Raw genomic sequence first — 27,520 nt, forward strand, 5'->3', positions numbered from 1 at the left:
AACCGCAGTAGAGTTTCTGCAAATATAGCAGCGTAAAGGGTGTGCTTCTGCATAAGCATGTTAGCATCAAATAGATGAGGAACAAAAATAAGACACCATTCACCTGAATATCTGTTAGCATAGATAAGAAACTAAAATAAGACAGCATTGGCGATCAGTCCAAATACTGTGTATCAAGCACCTATTAGTGCCTAACTGGATGATACCAAAACCCGGGTTAAGAGCATTTACATAAAATCAGATCTCGGGTGTACAGATATTACCCACTAAAATATATTCACAGGAAGGGGTGTGCATCTAACAGAGAATCTTGTATTCCTAGTGCCTTGAGAGCAAAGAATGCTTGATAAAATTCCCATTGGTTAATCTACAAATGCAGATCATCTAACAAGTTACTTCTACATGCTAATTCCCCTTCATCCAAGGGTGTAAGACGTATCCTTTTCACATTGTGTTGAGCATCTGCTTCTGAGCCAGGACCACTACCAATGAGCAGCAAACGTTTACAGGCAAGGTTTCCATTCCCATGGATATCATATAGGTTTTCCTGGCAAGAGGTGACAGGACCAGTATCACTGTTATCATGTGTCTCGGCAGAGCATTGTGCCAAAGTGATGTCCAGCAGCTCGCCAGAAGCGGCTTCGCCATCAACCAAACAGTCAATATTATTGACAGATGCAGATTTTGGATGATTAATTTTGTCATCTGAATTCATGTTTTGATCTACTCTGCATGGTTCTACAACCTCAACTTCCAATGGATTTTCAGAATCGTGGACTGAAGTAGTTGGTGATGAGTCTTCCTCGTCCACAGCTTCGACAACTGACACTCCAGGTATCCAGGAAGCTTCAGCAGTCAGAGACCCGGATGAATAGGATAAAGCACAGGGTTCAGATCCACTACCACCCAGATGTTGGAGACCAGTCTCAGTTGATGCATACACAAGGTGCTCTCTAGCTTCTACCTCTTCCTGTTTCAAAAAGATCAACAACTTTGTGACTTCTAGCAGAGTTTCAACACAATAATACTAATTCAATGTGATTTATGGATATAATGCATATAAAATAGAATCAGACCCTTTAGAAAAGTGGAATGATACAACCAAAATCAGTCCATCAGAGATCCAACTTAGATTGGACAACTAGCTAATATCCAAGCAAAAATAAAGCAAGCAGGAGCGGTCAACAAGATGCATTGTAGATTACTCCTTTGATGTCCAAAAGGTGAATCAGTATCATAAATGACCATGATAACAGAACACCGTCCATTTTTAAGGAATTCTCAGAAAAGGGAATCTTTGCAAAAGTTTTATATAAAGACTTGCATTATATATATCTCTCATCCAAGCACGTGTTCAAAAGTAATTCCAAAACTAACACTAAGATTCTTACATACATAAGAAACGATGTCAGGTTGCAAGGCTTAAAAAATAATTCTGATGCCTGTATGATTAACAGAGCTTCCGTTCACCTGCCATCACCTCTCTGTTCCTCGCTTGCACAGCTGTTTCTCCCTCTCCCTCTCCCTCCCTCCCCCTTCTCCCTCCCTCCCTCTCTCTCTCTCTCTCTCTCTCTCTCACACACACACACACACACACACAATTTCTCTCTCACCCACACAGACAAAAACTCAATCAATGGATTCAAGTGCATCTAGGAAGCATTTTTTAAAGCATTCAATCATTATGTTAATGTGTCCTCTAGCTACAGGCGTATCATTTAATGAAAGAGAGGGGCTTGAGGGGAAGAGCTGCAACTTTGAAGAGCTGGTGTTGGTGAGGGTAAATATGGGCCATTAGGAAAATTGGCTTGGGGGCTTGCAAGGGAGAATCAAAAGAACTGACATTTAACATTTCAATTTGCTATTGTGACATGGAAGGCATGATAGTGACAATATAACTGTTAGTTTTGAGATAAGTTTCTGAAAAAATGTCAGTTGGAACTCGGAATCACAGAAAAAATCCTGGAATTTTTTGATAATATCAACTCCAATTTTAACCTTTACGCTGTTTTTGAGACAAACAATTTGTGTTATCAACTTTTACCATTTCAAAAAAAAAATGTTGACAGTTATCAAGTTATTTAAAGCATAAATTGTACAAAGATAAGTTCATTCAAAAGTACCAAAAGATGGCTAAATCACTGGCGCTATTGGAATTGCTGAAAATGGACTCACTCAATTTTACTGTACCTCATCCCACTATGATGGATCCAATTTTCTTTACAAGGAGTTGCACATTATTTCTTTTTGGTGATATTATCATTTTACTGAATTTTGCTGCAAGTGTTTAAACTAATAGTTTTAAATGCCACACATCAAATTTGAAAAAAAATCAAGTAATTATTCAGCCGCGCATAAAAGCAGGTGTTGCTAAGGCCATTTATACACGCACCAGCCCCTAACTCTTGGTATAACATAGGTTAGGTCGTTCGTCTTGCTAAACCGGCAATATAGTGCAGGCACCACGTACACCTCAATGCCCATAACTTGTTCTTAGAGAAGACAACATTAGACAATAATGCATATGACAAGCGACACTAATCGTTAAGGAAAGTTTAGATGAATATATAAGAATATCAGGACAGGAAATTAGAACTTTAGTAGAAGAATAAGTCACCAATTGAATTAGAATCTTCATCTGAATTAAAAAATTTAAAAATGATTTTTGAGCTTGTTTGACATCGCTTTTACTTCATATGTTTCAATTAATTGAATTTTCAATGCCTTCTTCAATATGATTATTATATTTATTCTTACTTTTTAGAGATAACTTTACAAACCTCCCCTGAGATTTCAGCATATAACACATACCCCCTATGGTTTCAGATATTACACAAACCTCCCTTCATTGATATTTAGTGTAATAAAATTATTTTATAACTTAAATAATTTAGTCCTTTATGTGCTAAATTTTTGTTTTCTTCTATTTTGTGTCAAAAATTATACTTGAATTCTTTTCACTGGAGGCATGCATTTAAACCTCCCCTCTTTTAACTTCTATGTAACAAAGCTATCATTAAATTCACAAGTCGCAAAGTTATCCCTTATATTACAATTTACTCTTTTATATAGAGAAAATATGTTAATATACTTTTATTAGATTATAAATCAAACCATATCATTCAGTTTCTTCAAATAATATTTGGCTCGTAAAAGATTAAAAAAATAAGGATTACACATAACACTGATAAAAATTGTAAATTAAAACATAAAAATAAGCTTAAAAAGGAAAAGAAATTTATCGTTCACTAAACCATAAATACCTTTTAGTACCCAAGGATATTCTAAGAACATATTCAATGAAGTAGCTAGCTTTTTCTATGTTATGCATCAATAATCAGTATACTGCTCGTAGAAGATAGCACCACCCTCTTTCTCATTTGAAACCAAAAGGAAAGGGAAAAGTGAAAGGAAATAGGACAATGATGATCTTCATGATCTGAAGATTACATTATAACCATAGGTACTTATTTTTATGTTTATGTCTACCAATTTGAGAACTATTAAAGTAGTTGCCGATATATGACTACATACCTGTATTGGTGGCAATGAACTCCTGAACTCGTTAAAAGATGCTGAGTGACCAAAGCGCATGTCAAGCAATGACTCTTCATCAGATTCAGGCTCAAAAGATTCGTTCAAAACAAGGCCTGAATCACTAGCACAAACACCCCCGAGGGAGGAAGTAGGAAATGGGTTTATCTCATTAGCTTGAGAACATGGTAAATTGTCTGAACTCTTTGATGAACGAAATTGCTCAGATACTAATTCTACAGCATTTTCATCATAATTGCTCGTCTTGAGACCACCTTCAGGAAAGCAACTGTCACTCGCACAAGAGGGAGAATTTTCTAGAGAAAGGTTCTTGAGGAGGTTACTGATTAGTCTTTGAATTGCACTGCGCTTTATAGAAGGCTCATGAGGTTGAAACCAGTTTACACTTAGCTGAATTCAAAAGAAAGTAGAGTAATTATTAGGCATGAAAACTCATCAACTCAAAGAAACAAAATTCCAAAAATAAATTTCCAAATCATACAAGCAAGAATCCAGAAAAGAGTAACAAATGCAAGAAACAAACACATAAACAGCATAATAAAATAATCGAAGTCACTAAAAGAGAACTGAGAAGAATGATGCCAGAGAAGGGAAGAAGAAAGGAAAATTAGTATACCAATCCGAGATCTAAGGATATGGACTTTGCTAACCAGGACGAATGCTAGACTAAGCAAGGTAACCACTATACTATGTCAGCTATGTGGAAGTAGCAGAGAGCTCTGTTTAGACAAGACCAAGTTCCTCAATTTGGAAAAGATCTATTTTCTTCATATTCACAGCAGGGACAGTTCTTTTTCTAGATTCTCCTTTCTTTCCCTGGAGATAGTTCGATTCTCATGGCACAGATGTCTGAAAGATATAAAGAGTACCCATAATCCATTCATAAGTAGTTGCCTCCTTCATCTCTTTCCGGTTGCTCTTTCTTCTCTATAACTTGGGATAATGGGTGGTCTCAGATGGTGCAACCAGTAGCATAGATAAGTCCAGTAAAAAAATTTAATGCTCAGTATACTCTAGTTAAGAGAGAAATTAAGAAGTGCACCAAAGTTTTCATTTAACAATAAAGAGGAAACTCTAAATAACCAGAGTACTATTGTAAGAATGCACAATATCTTCTCAGGGTCACTTGCTCGTGAAAGCAAAATAAGGAAGAAGCAATCTGAAGCAGCAGCACGCTTGATGCAATATAGTACTAATTACTTCCTTACTTTTAGTTAAGTAAATCACCCCACCTTGAGAAAGAAATTGGAGTGGAGTTACTCTCCTACTCCTAGTGGGTTTTGACACACAGGTAATCTCCCACCCATCAAAACCACATTTAAAGAGACAGGACTGATTGCATTTCTGAGCTTGTTTTTGTCACAAATTGGAGAACGGGTTAGTGGCTGTTCAAAAACATAGGGTGGTTATGCACCTATTGCCTGACAAAGGTAATGAGCAGATTCCCATAAGACATAAGAGGGGATAGTACATTATTTATTCACTAACGCAGGGAAACCAAGTTTTTGGGCACCACAAAACAAATATTAACTGCAACCAGTTAATGCCAAATTGTATATCAGGCGCACATACACGCAAAAAAAACACAGTTATTAACGGCTATTAACATGTATCAAATACAAATAAGATAACAGAGATGTAAAGGCAGCTCAACATTTTTGTCTCACATTAATACATATCAGACATAGAATTCTTCCAAGTGGTCTCAAAACTATCTCACTGAAGAAGGTTTCTATTTCTGACTCTACATTTCCCAGACTGGTTAAAAGATTCAACAATTAATACATCTTAGGATAGGCATCAAATCAGAATAGAGGAAATCAAAAAATTAATGTCCATTCATATGCAATAAGTGATTTAAAATTGTGGAAGACAACAAAAATTGAAGAACTTTGAAGAATAACACTGAAGTGCAAATCAAGCACTACACTTACAAATTCATTGTGGTAGTTCTTTATCCTGTATGGACTGATACAAGCAGGATCTTCCGCCAAAAAGTGCTCCACATAGTGTAGTAAAAAGAGACCACAGTCTGATAGATTTTGCTGTTGTGGTAGCTACAATCGGTGAAGAGAAAATGCAAGTAAGGTGGTATTCTCTCCAAAGATGCACTAACAAAGCATAAGAGTCAAGAAATAAATAATTTCTTTGTGAAAGAAACATTAGAGAGCTTAAATTTTTATCAGCTAAGTGACAGGTGAACCAGTAACTTGGGTCCAAGAACCTGCCCATCAACCTCAGATTTCTCTTCACAATTCACACTAAACATGCCCAAATTCTTGATGCCCAAATAGAGGTAGCATGACTCACATCCTATGCCAAAGAGAAAGCATTGGCTCCTTAGTCTACAACAAGACAATCAAAAAATATTGCTTACCACCGGTTTTATAAAATGTAGTCCTATGTCCAAAATTAATAATGATTTAGATTTTTTAGTAGGTGTCTTGTGTTTATCATTCGCAGAATGCATTGAGTGAGGAAAAAGTTACTGACTTAAGAAGCTGTCACACTAAGCGCATTCTGCAAAGATAGGGGAAGTCGTCACATTTGGTACTACCGATGTGAGATATTAGTTTTAATTTGGAAAAGGGACCTACGGGTGATTTATTTTCTTAACAAGCCTTTAAACCCTGGAGTAAAGGTTTCACGTTGAGCAGGACCAAGACACAATACTTGGAGTGCAAGTTTAGTCGTGTGGCTCATGAAGAGGACGTGGATGTGGGGCTTAATACACAAGCCATCTCTTGCAAGAAAGGAAGTTGCAAGTACCTTGGGTCAGTAATCCAAAGAAATGGGGAGATTGACAAAGATGCCACACATCGTATTGGAGCGGGGTAGACGAAATGGAAAGTTGCATCCGGTATTTTGTGTGATAAGAATGTACCATCAAGACTTAAAGGTAAGTTCTACAAAGTAGTGGTTAGACCGACTATGTTGCATGGAGTAGTCTTGACTAGTTAAGAACTTCCATGTTCAGATGATGAAGGTAGCAAAAATGAGGATGTTGAGATGGATGTGCGGGCATACCAGGATAGATAAGATTAGGAAGTGAAGATATTCGGAACAAGGTAGGTGTGGCCCCCGTGGAGGACAAGATGCGGGAAGCGAGATGATTCGGGCATTTGAAGAGGAGAAATACAAAAGGCCCAGTAAGGAGATGTAAGTGGTTGGCCTTGGTGGATCAGAGGAGAGGTAGAGGTAGGCCAAAAAAAGTATTGAGGAGAGGTGATTAAGCAAGACATGGGGTTGCTTCAACTTACAGAGAACATTACCTTGATAGGAGGGTGTGGAGATCGAGATTAGGGTAGAAAGTTCGTAGATAGTCGAGCGTTTTCCTTGCCCATACTAGTAGTACAAGTGTTGGTCTTGTATTTGCTTACTCTTAGATTTCTATTACTACTTGTTATTTCTTTTGCTTCAGTTTTTTTGTTTTTTTTTATGACCGAGAAATCCGTCTGGGGCCGATCCTTTGGACCAACCGCAACCTTCGAAACTCGGTGGATAATGGGTCCGCCCCTCTACCCTTCTCCACTTAAATACCAGGCTTTGCTTTGCATGGTGTGGGGGCTTGAACCTGTGACCTAAGACACAAATCCACCGCCCTTTGCCACTTGAGGTAGGCCCTGGGGGCTCAGCTTTCTTATTATCTTGCTGGTGTTACTTATTGCTACTGCTTCTTTTTTCATCTTTACTTGAACCGAGGGTCTATCAGAAATAGCCTCTCTATCATCTCAAGGTAGGGGTAAGGTTGCATACCCACTACCCTCCCAAAACCCCACTTGTGGGATTACCCTGGGTTTGTTGTTGTTGTTGTATCATCCATTAAATCATTGTGTTCAAAGCACTAACAATGATGACAACTTTAATTACGCAGAGCAGTAATACAAGAACAATTCTCTAAATGCAATTATGTCTGAAGTTGGTAATGAAATCAACTTTTATAATAATTTGAACTTCCACGCAAGAATAATTCTCTATATCCAAGTAGGTCCAAAATAGGGATAAAATCAACTCCTATAATAACTTGAACTTCTGCTCTTCATTTAGAAGTGTATATGATCTTTTTGATACGTAATATGATACAGAAAAAGTTTTGAAGAAAAACGGTAACTTCTCAATTACCTGAAGAAGCAAGCAAGATATCTTAGATCATATGGGACAAAGGGTATTTTCCTAGTAACAAAAAAAGGGTATATGTTGTTTTGTTCAGACTCTTCAATTACATTTCTCCTTTGCAATCTATATATTATTAAAACGAGAGGAAAAAGCATCCACATTAAGCTAAGTGGAAGCCTCACAATAAGCCACTTAACAATTTAAGACAAAGTTAGTTAGTTTCGGTAATAATTAGTTTCTTTTTTAATTTAAATTTTAAAAAATTAATTATGCATTATGTAATGTGAATAATTAGTTACTCTTTTTGAATTAACTATTTCTTTTACGGAAACAGTAATTTTATATATTGAAAATTATTTATTCTGAAACCTATTCAATTTTAAATTGGAAAGTTCCCAAAACAAAATATAACTTCTTCTATTATATAAAAAGAACAATAGTGAAGCATGAAGTCAAGCCAAGTGTCATAGAGAAAATGCTACTTCACACTTTAAAAGCAAAATTTAACTAGATTTTATGACAAAATCTAATTTATATCTATAGTTAGATTTATAGAGATAATTTGTAATGCTAAGAGAAATTGAAAGCTAAAATATAAAATCTTTAATATTCTTATTAGATTATATCATTTCAAGATTTTGTATATATTTGAATTGATATACAAAAATATTTGAATCGAGATAAAACTTATAAAATTGCATCGAGAGACAAAACATATTTGAATTAATTTTAAAAAAATACATTCTTCTCTCTTCCCCTATTTATATTGGTCTCGCAAGTCATTATCAATTCACACAAAATAAAAGATATATAATAATGAAACAATTACAAGCAACATAGTAAACTAAATTAGAACTTTATATTGAAAATAAAATAGAAGAAAAATCTAATTGCTTAAAAAAATATTAAAAATACTTATACATTTTATACAAAATAATAAAAGAGAAGATAGTTTGGATGAAGTAAAAAATTAAAATTAGTTTTAACTATGAATTTTTTTTGAGTCATAGATTATACCGAAAGTAGAAAATTTAAGAAATGAAAAAGTACATAAATAATACTCAATATATCATTGATAAATTCAGAGTCCGTTTGGACATAAGAAATTTTTCCCCTTTTTTCAAAATTTTTTTACTTTTTTTTCGAAATCAGCATTTGTTCATAAAATTTTCAATTTTCACTTGAAGATGCATTTTGGAAATTTTCGAAAATTTGAAAAACTCCAAAAAGTTGTTTTTCAAAATTTTCACTCAAATCACTCACAAAACTTTAAAAACAACCCAAAATTATATTCATGTCCAAACAAACTCTAAATTTCAAATACTATTTTCACTTGAAAAAAAAAATCACCCTGTTTTGGAATTAAACAAGCTTGAAAGTGAATCCAAGTGGTAGTCAAGCTTGATATGAAGATAATATATTAAAAGGATGGTAGTCAAGCTTGATATGAACCAAGTGGCGTATCAAGAAAAAGTAAAAAAATATAAAATGATGAGACTTATTTAAATTTGAGATGAGAAAGTAGTTTTTCATAAAACCAAAATCAAATAATATTGAACAATCAAAGAATTTCAAGTGACTAATAAATAAACTTACTCGCAGGAAAAAAATAAAAATTCATTATAAAATTGTAGAGATGAAACTTATTTAAATTTGAGAGAGAGTATCTTTTGAATTATGATGAGAAAATTCATGCAAATAAAATAACTAAAACCATAATAGATAAGGTCAAAAATAAAAAGATATAGAACAATAAATGAATTTCAAATAAAAGAGTAATAAATTAATAACCAACTTTCTTAGGAGTAAGAAATATATGTTATCTATATTATATTAAAGGAGGTAATAAGCAAGGACATTAAATCTAAAGGCATATTAATAAAAAATTCACATGATAGTGCAATCATACTGAGCAACGAATAAAGCAATAATGATAATCGAGGAACAAAAGGAAAAGAAATGGTATAAAATATTACAAAAAAGATTTATTAGAATTTCAAATCAGAAAGCGTTTTTGAGTTATAATGATAAAAATCATACATATGTAAAATATCACGTAACTCAAATCTTAATAGATAAAGTCAAAAACCAAAAATATTAGGCAATAGAGGAATACCAAGCAATAAAGCATAATTTAAAAGATAGTTGACTTTAACAAATAAATCTTAAAATCAAAATTTTAATAAAAAGTCAAATGAGAAGAAAAACTTAATCTCTAGGCATAGACTACCAATTAGTAAAAAAAATCGGTAGATTTATAACTATTAAAAAAATTAATTTATATTTTGGACAAATTCAGATGAAGGCGTACAATGGAAAAAAAGTTTTAAGAAAAGTTTTAGGAGTAAGAAAATATATATCTATATCTATATTATATTTAAGAAAAGAATTAACAAAAATATTAAGTCAAGAAACAAGCTAAAACGTCATAATAGCAAATGAAATAATACTAAATATAGTAGGTTATGTAACAAAGAAAAGTGAGGAACTGAAAAGTTATTCGATGGCCATATGAATCCTTTTTCTAATTTCATAAGATTTTCTTCTTGGGCATGTTTCACCGGATAAAAAAAGGGAATTGAAATTTAATTCAAGCAATATGATATAATGTGGTCAAACAAATTAGCTCACACAACATAATTTATATTCCCCGCGCATCGCGTGGGTGCTATACTAGTAATGATGATAGGAATATATTCTTGTTTCATCAAAAAGGGGTCAGGTACAAGAGATCCTAAAAAAATACCAATGGAGGATGCATAAGTACCAAAGGTGGAACAGAAAGAAAGACAGATTACCAAAATCATCAACTTGGTTGAACCTTTGTGGACACAAACCCAACTTAATCTAATTTGACAAACAACAACACCTTAAAAGAGGTGCTTGACATTGATAACTTAAAACATAAGGGACTTTTTTTCTTTAGAATAAGTAACACTCTTATCCCAAGTTATCTTAAAGGTCTTAGACACAAAAATATAAAATTACAAATTTAACTCCGATGTCATTTTCTTCTTCGAAGTACAAATTCTTTCAAACCACGGCCTTTGCCATGGTTGGCCATGAACTTGGACAGATAGTAGTAATCCTACAGACGAAAAAACATTGGAACCAAAATTCAATGCATCAAAGTGATTCTCTTCCATTAAATTTGTACAAGTAAAACTCTCCTCCCAAGTTACATTAAAGACCATAGATACACAAATCACAAATTTGGCTCCAATGTAATTTTGGAAGTACAAATTCTTTCAAACCACAGCCTTTGACGCGGTAGGATATGAACGCTTGAACAGATTTTAATGATATTACCGAAAACAGAACTTTGCTACCAAAATTCAATTTCATAGTGATTCTTGTCCAATAAATTGTCATACATCCGATGCACTTTACCATTATACCATTCCCCCTCAATGAATTTTATATCAAAACGTTTATATCAAGGAGTCCATGAGGGTGATGACAACCACAATTCTTAACCAACTAGCATCATAATCAACTAGAGACCATGTCTCTAACACAGAAAGGCAATATCAAAGAAGGTAAAATTACATCATCTCATAAACTTGAAATTTATTTTCTCATACTGAACATTCAAATTCCTCATATGAGACAAGTTTTGTATGGGAATGCAAATAATTTATAAGAATGGGCAACGAAACTTCAGGTTGTACCTCAAGAGAGAGAAATTTCAAATTTCGAAAATTTGAGGAGACAACTTCAGGCGTTTCCTTTGTCCTCTCTTTCCATTCCTCCCAGAGGTAGCTGTTATTAAAAGAGGAAAATAAGGCAGCATTGAAGTCAAATTCAATCAATTTGATGCTATCTACAAGGAAAATAACTGGAAAGTAAGATGGAAATGGCAACACTCATTAGATTCTGCAGCAGCATAGAGTATTGAAGCAGTACGATACAACTTTCAAGTGCCTCTATGCCAGCTAAACTTTGAATTAACTTGTAACATTCAGCCTCTGAGGAAGTAGAAAGATTGCATTGTTTACATAAAACATCTTTCAAGCATCTTTTTTATCATTAAGTCTATCTTCCCCTACTCCTCTTCGGTTCAGGTTGGGTAGCATGAAGACTTAAGTGAGAAGCAGATGATTCTGCAGGGTATATAATTGTTCAGAAAAGTGATTACACTGAGGCACGACTAGAGAGTTCGAGCACGTCGAGGTTCCTATCAAATATCGGTAGAATCAACAAACAACTGATTCTATCTTAATAGTTGCTCTATAAAAAACTCCAAATCCAACTACTCCACACCTGATGAGAAAAAAAAAAACTTTAAAGACAATCTCCTCAAATGACTGCTACTTATTATTATAGAAAAAATATATAGGTATTTTAATTCCAGTCACAACTCTATCTAGTATCACATTCTGAAAGGTACAATTGGGTTCAAGATGATATTAGCTCTAACCACTACCCCTCAGGTGACCAAAGACACCAATCTGCACCGGAATAGCATTGACGCAAAGCAAATGGGGAGAAAGAGTTGAAGTACCACAGATACCTTCTCAACTTCTGTACTTATATATGCTTTTAAATGGTTGTTTTTCCAGGTGAGAAGAAAGAAAAGAAGGCAACATTATCTTTCTTCTTATTTTGTACTCCCCCTTTCACTTTTAATTGTCCACTTTTGACTTTGCACTCCCTCTAAGAAAACATAAATAAAGTATATATTTTACAATTTTACCCATAACAATGAAAGCATTTTCAAAAGTCTTGGGGAATGAGTAGTTAATAATAAGGGTAAAACAGGAAAAAAAAGATTGACTTTCTCTTGATTTAGTATAATGGACAAGTAAAAGTGAAAACATATTTTTAGTATAGTGGACAAGTAAAAATGATTTATTTATTTATCCACATTTCTAAGGTAGTCGATATTGGATCCAATCCAGGGGCGGATGTAGCGTTGAACCAACGGGCTCAACTGAACCCATAACTTTTGATGCGGAGTAAAAATTTGTATGTAAAAATTCATTAAAATTGCAAAAACATTAGATATGAACCCATAACTTTAAAAATATAATAGGTTCAATGCTAAAAACTTTGAATATTGAACCCATAGGATTTAAATCCGGGATCCGCCTCTGATCCAATCAATTCCTTCTTGTTCCAACGAACTGAGAAGACTTTACATGGGAAATTAGCATTGTTTTAATTCAAATAAATGTTACTAAGAATCTCAGGGGTATAATAGTAAACAAATAGTATACCATTCAAAACCAAACACATATTTAAGATTATACATGGTATATACATACATATGCACAAAATAATCTCATGATTGTTAATCTCCATATTACAATCCCAGTATATAATCCCCGTATAACATTCGTTGAACCAAATGATCCCTAAGATGATACAATAGTTATGATTGCCCATTTAATTGAGTACGCTTAGGCTGAGCATGACATATGTACCCCATAAACACCTAGTTTAGTAGAACGCAATTGCCTGTGGTTGCATAATCTCAGGCCCCATATGCACTCATTACTTTCCTAAAGACAAGATAGAAAAAATTGTAGCATCTAAACGTTCAGTTTATAAAAACATCCATAAAAGCTATATAGCTTGGTAGTGAAACGACCAGTGATAATTCAAGCATCACTGCCTACTACCCCTGCTTGTTAGATACTCTTGCATGGTACCCTGGCAAACATTGAAGAACTCTCTCAAATATTAATATCTGGTTAGTAGGAAACTGCTACCTTTGCAGAAGATCTTTGAGACCCACATGACTTCCTCTAAAAGAATCCATGTGCAATATACATGGTACTTTGACTGAGCTAACTGCAGAATCATCATCTAAAAAACACGAAACAATTTATAAGGAAAAACAGTAAGGCAAATGCAAAAGTCAAGCAAAACAGAATGGACTTGCCTGTAAAGTTAGCCACTTCACCAGGATGGCATATGACAATCAGACTCCAGTGATAACTGTCAGTTCACGAGATAAGTTACTTACAACTAACTACAAAAGAGCACCTCTACAGAAAAAAAAACATTAGTTCACATTTCTTACTTGTAATTTACAGGAATGAAAACAAAGTCCTTATCAAATAAGTCCACTTTCCTTGTCCACTTACGGACACGCAAAAAAGCAGCACGACCATCAAATGCACTGGTTGGATCTTTATCCATGTCAGCCAACTTTCGAAAAAAGAAACAGTTAAAGAAATGGTATCGTTGCCTCTTCTCTGGTGGAATTCCATTCTTTAAATACCTGTCAGTATTTTTAGTTTCAATTCATACCAAATGAGAATGGTGGCACAAAGCAAACCAAGAAATTAAGTTTAAAGTCAAAGGAAAAAAAATAGAAATCAAACAGTCCTCACATATTATTCATACAAAAGTTCAATTCTGTGAGAAAAACGAAAAGAAAATGTATGAAGCATCCACTAAGCAAGGTGACTAGCTTCAGAATATTCAATGATTCTTCATTGTAGGCCAAATATTATATGTTGGTATGACATTAAGAGAACTTACTGTATGTAGAAATCAATAATTGTATCATTGACAAATGTTTCTGGTGCCAGAAGATCAAAGTCCCTCTTACTAATGCAAACAGCATCAGGATCTCCTTTAGGATAATAAACTTCTTCAAGCGGCTCACCGTAACTGCAAAGTTTTGAATTTCTTCAGCATCAGATAGTAAGAAAAGAAATCTTGCTTTATATATATATATATATCTAATTACCACTAACACTTCAAATGAGAAAGACCAAATTTTACAAGCCAAAAAGAGTCCCTTTTATAATTCAACATTAATTTTATAAATATTGCACCAAGAAGTCTGTCCTTGAACTACTTCCTAGTGAGGCCCACTAAAAGTACACTGAAAAGGATTAAAATGGCATGACATCCTGAATTTTACCAGATTTACAACCATAGCTTAAAAATGGTTAGTTTGCAAACTGGGAGAACATGTCAGGAGCAGAGCCAAAATTCTATTCCTTAATCCCTACACATAAATGCAGTGCGATGTCACAGTTTTCTTCCAATGAAAGCAATCACAGATATTCTGTAAATATGAATTTAGATTAATAAATATCATGCACATTAAAGGTAATTAGGGATATCAATTACTATCACTGTGTATTATTTCCTAATTTAGAGCATATTAACAAATTATTTGAACCACAACGGCTTGAGGAAATGATCAATCTAGACATAACCAAAATCTTTTAATCATCTTTTCCACCTCTTCTTTCTCCTCCTCTTCTTTTTCCACATGGTATCAAAGCTAGTTAAGTCGCTTCTCCATATCCCCTATCAAATAAAGAAACCCTCTTCTACTCACCGAAAAAATAAAAAAAGAAGAATCCATTATAGAACTCTGACGAACATACTAGAACAAAATCTTCAATTAATCTCTAGTCGAAGATTTTTGAATCGCACCTCTTATATAAACATATAACCCAGCCACAACCTAAACCATCACCCACATCGTGTGTGAGAAAATGTGCTTCTTTTGTTTTATGACCAACAAATCGCCAAGGGCCAACTAGTGCAAGATTCAAAAACAATGGATAATGGGCCTGCCTCTCTATCCTTCTTTACTAAAATACCAAGCCTTTGTCTGCGGCAGGATCCGAACTTGTCACCTGCATCTAACCCCCACATCATGCATTGTGCTCTGCCATTGAACCAAAGCCTTTGAGGCTCACGTGCCTTTTCTCTGTTGTCAATGCCAAGCCATGCACCAGCACATGTCATCTTCACCAACGCCTTACCCTTGATAATGATACAACTCCATCTAGGTAGAACCCACGTCCATTCTACACCATCTCCTTTATTCAAATCTAGTATATAGTTTACAATGGAACAACAATTTTAAGGTTCGAAACTATCTTTTTCTTTAAGTTTCTCTAAAATCCGGCTCGGGATCTTGTGCTCTCTCTCTCTCTCTCTCTCTCTCTCTTCTCTAACCCTTCAAAGTCTTGATCCATTCTTTATCCCTCCTCTTGCAGTTCCTCCTTTGTATCGTACGTCTATCTTGGTTTCGGCTATCGTACGTCGATCTTGGTTTCGGCTAACTTCTTCTTTGACAACTATTATCTTACTTTACAGTATTATTTATATATGATGCTAATTGTGTTCATTGTGAATATGTAATTTGTATAAAATTCATAGATTTCAATAGTAAATAAGTCATTTCTATTAAAGGTGTGAGCTTTGTCAAAAAAAAAAAAAAGAGCCTCTTTTTTGGTGGAATTGATTTTGGCCTTAAACTTGGAAATACAAGATCAAGGGATCAAACATATTCCTTGTAAGAAAGTTAATCTAATACTAATTATTCATATGATGTTAATTTTTCAATAGTGACTATTTAATTTGTATCGAAGTCATAAATTTGAATAGTAATTAAGTTATCTGTACCGAAGGTGTGTATTTTTTCACAAAAAGCTTTTTCTATGTAGTTGGTTGCACCCTTTAAACTTGGAAATACAAGATAAGGGTCATATCTTGAAAGTAGCATCCTAAAGAATACCTTTGTCTTGAGGGATAAGTGGGCTTGGCAGGTCTCGAGCTAAACCGTATACTAGGCCTGTCAGGTTAGGGCTTTTGGGGGGTGGACAGCCTCAGCCCCCTAGGAGCTGAGTCAGGCTGGGTTGGGCCCACCTCAGTGCAGTGAATCTGAGCCTCGAACCTTGGACCGATTTGGGGGGTTAAGTCCTACCGCCCAGGCGCCCACTTGCCAAAGTTTAGTTTATTCCCACTCCAAAAACAGTGCCAAAACCAAATTTAAACTTGGAAATACAAGATAAGGGTCATATCTTGAAAGTAGCATCCTAAAGAATACCTTTGTCTTGAGGGATAAGTGGGCTTGGCAGGTCTCGAGCTAAACCGTATACTAGGCCTGTCAGGTTAGGGCTTTTGGGGGGGTGGACAGCCTCAGCCCCCTAGGAGCTGAGTCAGTCTGGGTTGGGCCCACCACAGTGCAGTGAATCTGAGCCTCGAACCTTGGACCGGTTTGGGGGTTTAAGTCCTACCGCCCAGGCGCCCACTTGCCAAAGTTTAGTTTATTCCCACTCCAAAAACAGTGCCAAAACCAAATTTACTTGGGGGTTTACTATGTATACATTGGTTCTTTTGATTGGTTGATCCTGCATGCTACTCTGATTTTCAGCAACGTATTTACCTTCTTGGGTGATTCTTTTATGTAGTTAGTGGTTTATAACATTTTGAAGATATTCACAATTGCTGCATAAACTTGTTTTTAATCAAAAACAGAATGGGTATTTTCACCCCATTTTTTCTTAGAAGAATTTTCACCCCATTTTGATGATCATTATGTGAAACAATGAACCCCGATGTGTTAAACTCTGCCTTAGAAAAGACACCCACACACATAAGAAACCAGAAAGCCTGCATAAAAAAGCAAAGCAGCACTCAAAATCTCCACATACAAAGGAGAACAAACTGTTTCAATCAACTGGGAGAATATCTTTTAGGCAGCTTAGATATTTCAACATCCAAATTCTCATTGCCTACTGCTACAGGACTAAGCTACCCAGTCAAAGGTAAGAGCTCAATGAATAAATACCATAATAGGAAGGGAAACAAAGAAGAAAGAGGACAACATGGAGGTGCCAAAACATGGATCACCTATTGCATAAGGAATATGGAAAAAGCTAGCTGTTGGACAGAAGTTCAACCATTATAGCTCATCTGCCTAGAGTTTCAGGGAGAAAAGAATCCAAGACAAAGAAACCCTGACCACAAGAATAATTTACCAAGTCAAAGATGGAATGAGAATAAAGAACATCCATAAAATGGAAACCAAATACTGTGTACCAAAGTCATGGCTCTGCATACTGCACATGCACAGAGAAAGGGTAGTGGTTTTACCAAGTTATAAGCATCCGTCAAAGTAATATCACTAAAATCTCATAAGAAAGTATGGATACAAGACAACTATTAACACAAATAAGAAAAGAGGCCCTTCATGTAACAGAATCTAAATCTCCACCTGCAGAGACGGAGAGTATAACAAACTGCCTCACTAACCTTGGAAAATATTTCTTAGATTGCTGATCTGATGTTTCTCCATGTGAATTCTCCCTGCATTCTTCAATCTCATTGCTACATGACCAGGTGATCAAGATTAGAGCAGAATAACACAACTACAACATATAAATAATAAACGAAGAGCTTAAGTCCTAGGTACACAGAGTCGCTGAATCAATCAAGTTCAGTGTCTTGATGGAGCTTGAAGCAATGTTACAGTTCATGCATTTGGAAAGGGCAGTGTCATGATGTCCAATAATAAGCAATTGTGAGCAAATAGATAGAACTGGGACTTATTAAAATATCAAAACAACACTGCACTAAATTCAAAAGGTAGAACCAACTAGCTGAGGATGAAAGTGGAGTAAGAAACCAGGCATTTCAGTCTACAAGAGACTCTAGAACACAGTATAGCAGCCAGATTCATATGTCTCTAGCAGTAACTTTTTTCTCTTAACTAAAGAAGAATGAGAAAATTTTACTCCAAGGAGAATTAGCCCCAGTAATTAGAACTGGTAACAATTCAAAATCCAGCTCAATTGGAAAACATTCCCCGTCATTCAACAAAAACTAGCAAAAACATAAGAGGAATTAATATACACATTAATTCTGCAACCAAAAGCAATAGCACAAGTGAGAAAAAGTGATTGAAAGGACTCACTAATTCCATACTGCTTTGTAGCCATCCAAAGATTGAATTGCTTCACATTTCTCGGACAAGTCAAAATCATTAACAGCAAACTCCACCTCCTCAATACCTTTGACATTAAGCACTTCAGCATTCATTACCAGAGGCAAGATCAAATTTATCATAGGAGACCATAGGAATTTCAAGGAAACAAGCAGCAAACACTAAACCACCTCATACTCTCTTAGACATGTTGCATCAATATATATATATATATATATATATATATATATATATATATATATATATATAACACAATCCTTTCTATTAAGACAAATATAAAACACAAGTGGAGAAAGAAAGAAGAAAAATTAATATATACGGGCCTACCTTGTAGCATGCGTCAAAGGTATAACACTGAGAATATAAGTTGTTTAAAGTTTTTCAGTTTTCTTTTTAAGTTTCTAGAGTTGAAGTTTCCCTACAACCTTAGATCTCTCAACATGTTTGCTCTTAATATGGCAATTAGGCCTTAAGTTCATTTTATTAATCTTTCCTATTTGATTTGCATTTCTAAGTGGAAAAGAAGCCAAGTTATAAAAATTTCCTTACCTGGAACTTGAAATAGTGAAAGATCATGATTACATTCATATGGATTCAAAGTAAGCATTTGTTGCTTCTTTAATTCTTTATTCAGCCTCATCTTTGGGACATTCCTAGGGAATGCACACAGGATTTTCAGAGCTTTCAATCTTATGGTATCCCTCCTAATTTCCAAATCACTGCACGTCGACACACCAACCTAAGCAACTCTAAAAACCTGAATATTTGCCCCTCCAAAATTCAGTGATTTTGCAATATTAAAGGCTCATCAGCCAAGATCTGCTGTCCTCCTGCAGCTGAACTTAGGTTAGAGAAGCTGGTAGAACAACATCACAATATTGCTAACATTTCAGCGCAACATCCGTTCTGAACTCTTAACCAGATTTTAGATTTCTGAAACAGCTCCACATCAATTGGTGGTCATTGCAAGGAATATACAACTTTGAGGGTAAAAGCTGTAGACAGCAAAATAAATGCTCTAATGTTTAACAGAGTAAGCTTGGAAGACTCGAACATAGTTGTCGTAAGTTATGATACCAGATTCTTATACTGCCATATTCTGCTTGAATACTTTAAGAAAAAGATATCCTGCTTTAAAATATCAGTATCCTGCAGTTCTGCAATGTATTGTGTCATGATCACATGATTCATGCGATTCTGCATTTTCTTAGAGGTCACAATGGAGATGTTAATATTATTCTTGGAGATGGAAAGTAAATTCATTTCAATAACTTTTCTATATTTTTTTATTATTCTTTCTAGTAATATCATTTTACATTATAAAAGCATGATTCTTACGAAAAAACATAATTTATTAATGTTGATGAAGAATCAAACAAGGCCAAGGCGTCACGCTATCCTCAAAAAGCAACATCAGAAGTTTTAAAGCAAATAAGAGTCTATACAAGAATGAGTGCTGCCCTTTTGGATGTCATTTGATCCTATCTTCCTGCCTTGTACTATTTCAATGCCAGGAAAACTACTGGGCCCGAAACCAGGACTAGTTTTAACTTCAAATAATGCATTTCACTCAATCCAAATTCATCTCAGAACTGCAAATATAGCATACTCCAACAAAATTTTGCCTTCTGCAATAACTACAAAGCCACAAAATCTCATCAAAAAGAACATATGGTGCCCCCATAATTGCAGATAATGTCCTCGAGACTTCCTTTGCAAAGAGCAGTGCATCGTCTAGTGTGCATGAAACTCATTGCTATGCTTAGTTCTTTACACGTTACACACTAGTTAGAAGAAATAACCATTATTTGCTCTGAATTTGAAGCAAATCACAAGTGTTAGCCTGTCATTCGATACAAACTATGTTAAAGCTTTAGTTTTGGAAGGAGCCTCACTTTTGAAATAAAAGAAGAATAAAATCCAGTGGGTTCCTAAAACAAAGCAGTTAAGAGAAGAGACTTGCAAGTACAAAGGCTTGAAGGTTCTTAAGACCAAACTCTACTATCCGGTGGGGTAGAAGCTAAAATTGTGAAGAGAATCTAGAGAGGACAAGAAGATATTTTGCCTCTCTATCAATGAGATTGCCAAAAAGATGGAAGCTCAAGAAACCAAAACACTTTAGAAGAAACAAAATGACAAGACTGAAGCATTACATACATAAGAAAGGCATTACAGTTGCGAATATACAACAGAGTTTTCAAGAAACCAAAACAATTTTTTTTCGAAAAAACTCAAGAAAACAAAATATTTTAGAAGAAACAAATTGGCGAGACTGAAACACTACGTATATAAGAAAGGCAATACAGATGTGAGCATACAATGGATAAAGTTCAAGAAACCAAATCACATTCTAAGAAACAAAATGACGAGACTGAAGCATTATGTAGATACGAAATGCAACATACACGTGAATATACAATGAGTGAAGGACAGAAGAGTAAACTTGTGCGACAACATAGCTTGATATTGTCTACAACTCTACATTATTGGAAAGTGGTAAGAGACGTGATTTCTTCTACATTATCTTTGTCCAATACGGAATCTGTTACCTATAATTAGTATGTCATCAATATAGAATGGTTTGATTCTTTGCAACAAAGAAAAAAGTAATTTCATTGCGATTTTTATTTTATATAATAGTAATCCCTCCACTATTTTATATGGTGGCATTTGATTGGGCATAGAGTTTTAAGAAAGAAAGAAAGATTGTTGGCACATACCAAAAGTACCCATAGAAATGCCAAGGCCCACGTGGGCTGGGCTAGGTTGGGTTGGGCTGGCCCATTTGACAGCTCTAGCAGGTTATAAGCAACTTCCCAATTCCCATAGCCCTAGGACATCCAAAAGTGAAGTGGCAAAGGGTGGTGGATTTGTGTCTTAGGTCACAGGTTCAAGCCCCCACACCATGCAAAGCAAAGCCTGGTATTTAAGTGGAGAAGGGTAGAGAGGCGGGCCCATTATCCACCGAGTTTCAAAGGCTGTGGTTGGTGCAAAGGATGATCCCCAGACGGATTTCTCGGTCATCAAAAAAAAGGACATCCAAAAGTGAAGAGGTCCACATACAAGAAACTCCAAACAATAAACATATTTTCAATTTATTTTCTATGCTTATGTTCATTACTCAAAAACCATAGAGCGAAAGGGAGAAGGATGGACTGGATACAGAAATCAGACCAAACAGCCTCATTACTGATCCCCACTTACGCATAATAACATAAAAGCTTCAAAACAAGAAGAGCATAGAATTAAGATATAACCAGAGTTTAAACAGAAAATGAATACATCAAAGAAAAAGAGCATGAGTGTAAGCATACCAGAACTCTCGTGAGCATTTTCACCTTGTGTTGTTGATCTTTTATTTACATGAATCTTAAACACAGCCACGTCAAACTGGAAACAAAACAATGAGAGCTTTCAGCCCCATGACATCCGCAAGTATCAGATAACACTCGCTCCAAAATGAATAACTATGAAACTCACCCTCCCTGACAAATGAGATTGAATTTGGAATACGTCTTCAACTCCAAAGCGAATGCAAGATGTCTCTGAATCCCCGTTCAGTGTTGAGCCTTTGACCTCAACACAATTACTGGAAAAGGTTACTGTAGTGTCTGTGACTGCGTAGGATGTTCCTCGATAATAGAGATAATCAGGACAGAAAACAATTGGCTTGTTTTCAAACTGCAAAATAGAAAAATATTGGTAAATAAAGGATAAAATGGAAGAAACTAAACTGCACAAGTCATGCAATAATTTTAATTTCAAATGAGTTCACTACTGTAGACCAATAATTAATTCTAAGAGACTTCAGGCCAAAGAATAGCAGATATCCTTGAAAGTAGAAGTCCTAGCGCATGAATTTTTCAAGATAGATAATATCCAGCATGCGGATACCTGGACCTTCCACTAGTGCTATTGCTCAAAAACTGTATCATTTTTCTTTCTCAGAGTTAAAGGGATAAAAGAGAACAAACAGCAATCCTTATGAAGAGCTTGTACCAAACAGTCCCTGAAAGTCAATATTTCCACAAGTACATCATGATTATTTGCAAAACTTCACCTGGTTTCATATCATTATCGGTTTTGGCATTTATATTTACACATTGAGAATACGATAATCAATGCAAATGCAGTTTGTTTTCAAAATGTAAACGATAGAAATAGAGCATAGACAAAATGATAAGACTTTGGTGCCAGCAACTGTAGATACTTCAATCATTCACTTACTAACTGAGCAGGATTAGCGAGTGTTCATTGCTAGATATTATTTACATTACACTATGAAGGTTTTCATTAATTGAGCAGCTATCATTACCATTCCCCACTGGTCAAACTGATGATTTGATAATGGTCCATCTAAGATGTCTGAAACAAACACAAGAAGCTACGTAAGCAGATGACACAATATTTGAATTGTTGTGATATTGGTGTAAAAGAATGACCCAGGCAATAAGAACACACCATGATTGTCTGGGGTGGCAGATGAGTATGATGCTGATTCATCACTTCTGCTTTCATCAACATCAGAATCCGTGCCAACTGATTCATCCTGCACATATTCCATCTTTGAAATGGCCCTTTTTAGAGAAAAGTCTATCAAAATGATAAAGCTAATAAGAAAAAACATGGAATGTCATTATATTTTGGAAGGAGATCCATAGAAAATCACCTGAAAAGCTGTTCCAGTATATGAACTGCCTTCCAAGAAACTTCCATCTATACAATTGTTAGGTTCCCTATCAGGATATAACCTTGGTTTTGTCGAAGTAATTGTTGGAATGCCCCCCAATCTCAGCATTCTCTCATCACTACAATCTTCTGCATCCAGACTTGAGGGAGCACTTTTACCATTAAAATCACCGTCAGCTGCTTCCATATCTACAGTAGGTTCATCACCAGTCTCCTTTGAGTTTATATTGGTTCCTCGTGCACCTTAAATGAATATTGATAAACAAATTTATATAAAAAATGTCAAACCAAAATTAATATAAGATGAATTCACAAATACAAAGGACTGATCTTCTATTACTTTTTTTTCAGCAGAACCAGGCAGTAGGAACCGGCTTAATTTATCACAAATTAGGTATGTAGACCAATAGAACCTCAAGTATCTCACAATGGGCCCTTCTATTTAGGAAACAGACAACCAGGGTTTACAGAATAATCTAACTAGTCACTGCAAATTGCCTAATGACCAATAACCCATAATCAAATAGAGGTGGAAGAATGCATAAATGGATAGTCGACAAAAATATTGAACCAACCAAATGCGCCCATCAATTCATTTGACCAAAGCACCAATCAAGACTAATGAGTAACACAACTCTCGAACAACAACTACACAAAATCCAGATTGCGCAGTAAATGTTACTATCTAATTGATAAATATGCTCCTATACTAACATACATTGTAATTCACTTCACCCCAGAGAAAACCCTATTTTCCACTTCTTTAACAGCTTAGGTAAGAGGAACAAACCAGTCAAGTCATTCTCCCAAATTCGATCATGCAGTTAATCCTTATTAGAATTGCATCTACCCTTTCTTGTTAAATGAGAAGTGCACAACAACACCAAAAGCATAAACGAGCTCAACGCAAGAAATAGTATGTCTACTCATTATTTTGATACAGTAATAAATTTTATTAAAAGGGGGCAATAAAATGCCCATATACAAGATTTGTACCTAAAAAGCAGTATTTTTCAATGCGAGAAGTGCGATAAAGAAACAAAGGCCCTAGGGCTTTAAGCGAGAAGAAGCGAAATGCTGCTTCATTGAAGTGAAGCGCAATTTTAAAAGAATATCAAAATGGCATTGCACAAATAAATAAAATAACTAAACAATCAAAAAGTCAACAAAAAAATACTCCTATTAGCAAATTTTAAATGCTAAATGCCATTGAAATTGTTATTAGGAAGAGAAGACATTAATCAATTTATAATTGCAAATATCAGCTGAGTTTTTACTATTAGCAAAAGATTAGAAGAACTAGAGAAAGTACCAAACACTAATTAGCTACTAAACAGGGGAAAAAAGCTTTATTAGCTTTATCAATGCAAATATAAGCTGTTTTTTTACTATTAAACAAGAGATTAGCAGAAACAGAGAAACTGAGAAAGTACATACATACCCAAGAGAAACTGAGAAAGTATTAAATACTAATTTGTTATTAACAGTCTTCTTCTTTGTTTTTTGGATTTCTTTTTTGCTTGTACAAACTGGGAAACAGAGAAAGAAGAAACAAAAAGAAGCGGCAGCAACTCCGTTAAAGGGATGAAACTGAAAAAGTATAAAACCTTACAAAAAAGATATGATTTTCTACAAATGACACTCAATCTTTTTTACATAGGAACCTGCGGCCCAATTTATGTGATGTCTGACTGGGCACAAAATTTAAGCAGGGAAGAAAAACTTTGAGACTTTAAAACAAGGCACAGATAATTGTGTGACAACAAATCATTCAGTAGGCGTAAAATGTGATGTTAAAAGCTAAATTGTCTCAAAATAAAAAAAAACATCATCCCTTTGGGATAGACTAAAAAAGGAAAGAGTATTACATAAATTGGGACGGACGAACCAAAGGATAAGAAGGTATTCCTCAAGTGTGCAAATCCTTCTCTACTCCATAAAACCCTCTCCTACTTCTCTCTCTCCATGCTGTCCACATAAGTGCTAAAGGAGGTAAACATTGTTCATTTTATAGTGCTTGACATCATCATCTGAAGTCCAAACCACCTCAGAATTTTCCACCACAAACAAAATGCAATTTGACAATGTAAAAAGAGATCATTCCCCTCTTCTCCTGAACTTTTACACATGAAGCACCAATTGATAAAAGTAATTTTTTTTTTTTGATAAGTTTGATACAAGTAATTTTCCTCTTCCTCAAATTCTCCATTGTCAAGATCAAACCTCTCGTAGCTAGTCAAGTGAAAGAGCACACCTTTCGCAGTATCCAAGGGGCCCATACTGAGACATGTGAAAAAGTCGACTTCTCCCTATTCGAATGCTTCTCATAGTCGGACTTAACAGAAAAAACTCTGTTATCCCCAGCCCCCATCTCCATACATCATGGCTATCCAGTATAGTTTCTAGTTTGTGAAGCAATTCGACCAACAACAACAACAACCCAGTGTAATCCCACAAGTGGGGCGTGAAGCAATTCGACCAAACTAAAAAATTCGGTAATCTCCAAATTTTGTAAGTTCCTCATAAACCTCAAAATCCGATGCACTTCTCCCGTTGAAAACTCCATATCTTTGAGATTGGCATCTCCTTTTGGGCTTTGGCAGCAGATTCTATACATATTTGGAAATATGATTCACAAAATGTTGTTCTTGCACCAACAAGGTCCCCAAAAACTTACCTTACTCCCATAATCCACCCATAATGATATGTTCTCATTAAAAACCTTAAGATATTTCTCCATAGCTTACACCCGTAGGGGAGTGAGAAATTTTTAGAACTTCCTCCCCTTCCAAGACCCCATACTTCTCCGCAATCATCCCTCCAAAAAGCATTCTCCTCTATCCCAGGTCTCTATAACCAATTTCCCAATAGTGCGTCATTAAATACCCTTAGTTATTTGACCCCAAATCCACCCCAACACTTTGATGTGGTGACAGTCTCCCAATTTACCAAGTCAACCAATTAATATGACTAGTGGGGTATAATAATAATTAGGAAATAATCGAGTAAGCATTGCAGCTATGAGTGCTACAAACGGTCTAACGAGAGGAACAGATAGTAGAAGTGATTGAGACAGGAGCTCCTAGTTCTGGTCAGTGAAATGACACTGAGACGAATTTTTAATGTGCTCACAGAACCTGTTGATAATTTGGGGCTTGTAGGTGCTAGTACAACATCTCCTATTCATAGATCAGCCCCCACATTTATATAGATACAAAATTATCTATTTTTGAAACGTGGATGTAAAGGCTTTGATGCCACTTGGGAAAAATAAAGAAGGAATAAAATAAACTAAAATAAAATAAATAGATAACTTGACAATAAATGATATTAAATAGATGTGAAGATACAGCTAAAATTTTACATTTGACCATTCAGGGGCTAACTTTACTCTAATACTTACCACGAACTCTAACATTCTATCAAGCAAACTCTTGATCTAAGAAAAATATACTAGTGTGTTCCATCTACCAGAGTTCATGAGTTTGATTTATACTCAAACGGGAACAGAATCCAACTCAACAAAAGTGCTGAAAAAACAAATCTTTTTTAAGATTTGCATGTCAATAGAGAATTTAAAGAACCTTCAATGTTATCGGGTTCCAAATATTGAGAGTCGGAATGAAACAATATCCAAATGAAGGGAAATGAAAATTGAGAATTCATATAAATGACCCCCAACTAGCTTGTGATTGAAGTAGTTGTTGTTACACAATAAAATACACAACCTAAATGTTCAGAGCAGAGCTTAATAACACATGATACTTGCTGAGGGGGAAATACAGAACCCAAACGTTCATAAAAGAGTTTTAAAAGACATGATACTTTCTGAAGGAAAAATACAGAAGCAAGTTACAATATAAAAAGTTACCCACACATCTTGGAACTAAAAAGTTAAACAGTTAAATATAATTACAATAAATACAAAAAAAAACAATTCATAAAATTAGAAGTTACTACACACCCATGAACCAAAAAGTAAAAAATAAAAATATAAACAGTTCAGAAACCATGGTTAAATTCTACAACAACAAAAATTTACAAAGCTGAAAATTACCATTTTGGGTGAATGTATACTTGCTGCAAAACCTATTAGCTTCGATTTCCGAAGGCTGCTCCTCAAGTTTGAACTCAAAAACGTCCGTAGGATTCTTCATTCCAAAAACGATATAAAAAGGAGAATTTTAACGAGGATCAAAAGCTACGAGCTCTAGGGTTTGCAGAATTGGGGGTTAAAGTAGCATTTATCACATTAGGGTTTTCTAGATCGTACGATTTTTGGGAGAGATAGAGCAAGAGAATTGGGGGAAATTGAATTGTTTAACGCTTTGGAAAGGTTTTAATAGTATTAAATGGGTATCATCGATCAAGCGTGTGACTTTTGGTAAGAGAGGATAGTATATTATATTTGCTCCGACAATGAACGCCAATAGAAACTCGGTTTTCAAGTAG

The 27,520-nt window shown here is 35.1% G+C and overlaps 1 protein-coding gene across 2 annotated transcripts; it reads right to left on the reverse strand.

The window, feature by feature from the left end:
- Positions 1-75: 75 nt before the first annotated feature.
- Positions 76-27,520, reverse strand: LOC104227180 (probable ubiquitin-like-specific protease 2B). Of its 2 annotated transcripts, none has more exons than XM_070172151.1 (16): positions 27,126-27,520; positions 23,049-23,311; positions 22,841-22,928; positions 22,695-22,744; positions 21,860-22,060; positions 21,694-21,769; positions 18,350-18,446; positions 17,689-17,763; positions 14,164-14,295; positions 13,700-13,900; positions 13,559-13,614; positions 13,386-13,482; positions 11,343-11,433; positions 5,490-5,612; positions 3,535-3,945; positions 76-970 (listed from the first exon to the last, which is right to left on the reverse strand). In XM_070172151.1, the coding sequence occupies exons 1-16, from the start codon at positions 27,223-27,225 to the stop codon at positions 368-370; spliced, it is 2,664 nt and encodes an 887-aa protein (XP_070028252.1). In that variant the 5' UTR covers positions 27,226-27,520; the 3' UTR covers positions 76-367. The 2 variants fall into 2 exon arrangements, with proteins under 2 accessions (XP_070028252.1, XP_070028251.1); XM_070172150.1 differs by having other exon boundaries at positions 22,841-22,943.

The sequence above is a fragment of the Nicotiana sylvestris genome, chromosome 4, assembly GCF_000393655.2.
Source record: "Nicotiana sylvestris chromosome 4, ASM39365v2, whole genome shotgun sequence".
In the NCBI taxonomy this organism is placed as follows: Eukaryota; Viridiplantae; Streptophyta; class Magnoliopsida; order Solanales; family Solanaceae; genus Nicotiana; species Nicotiana sylvestris.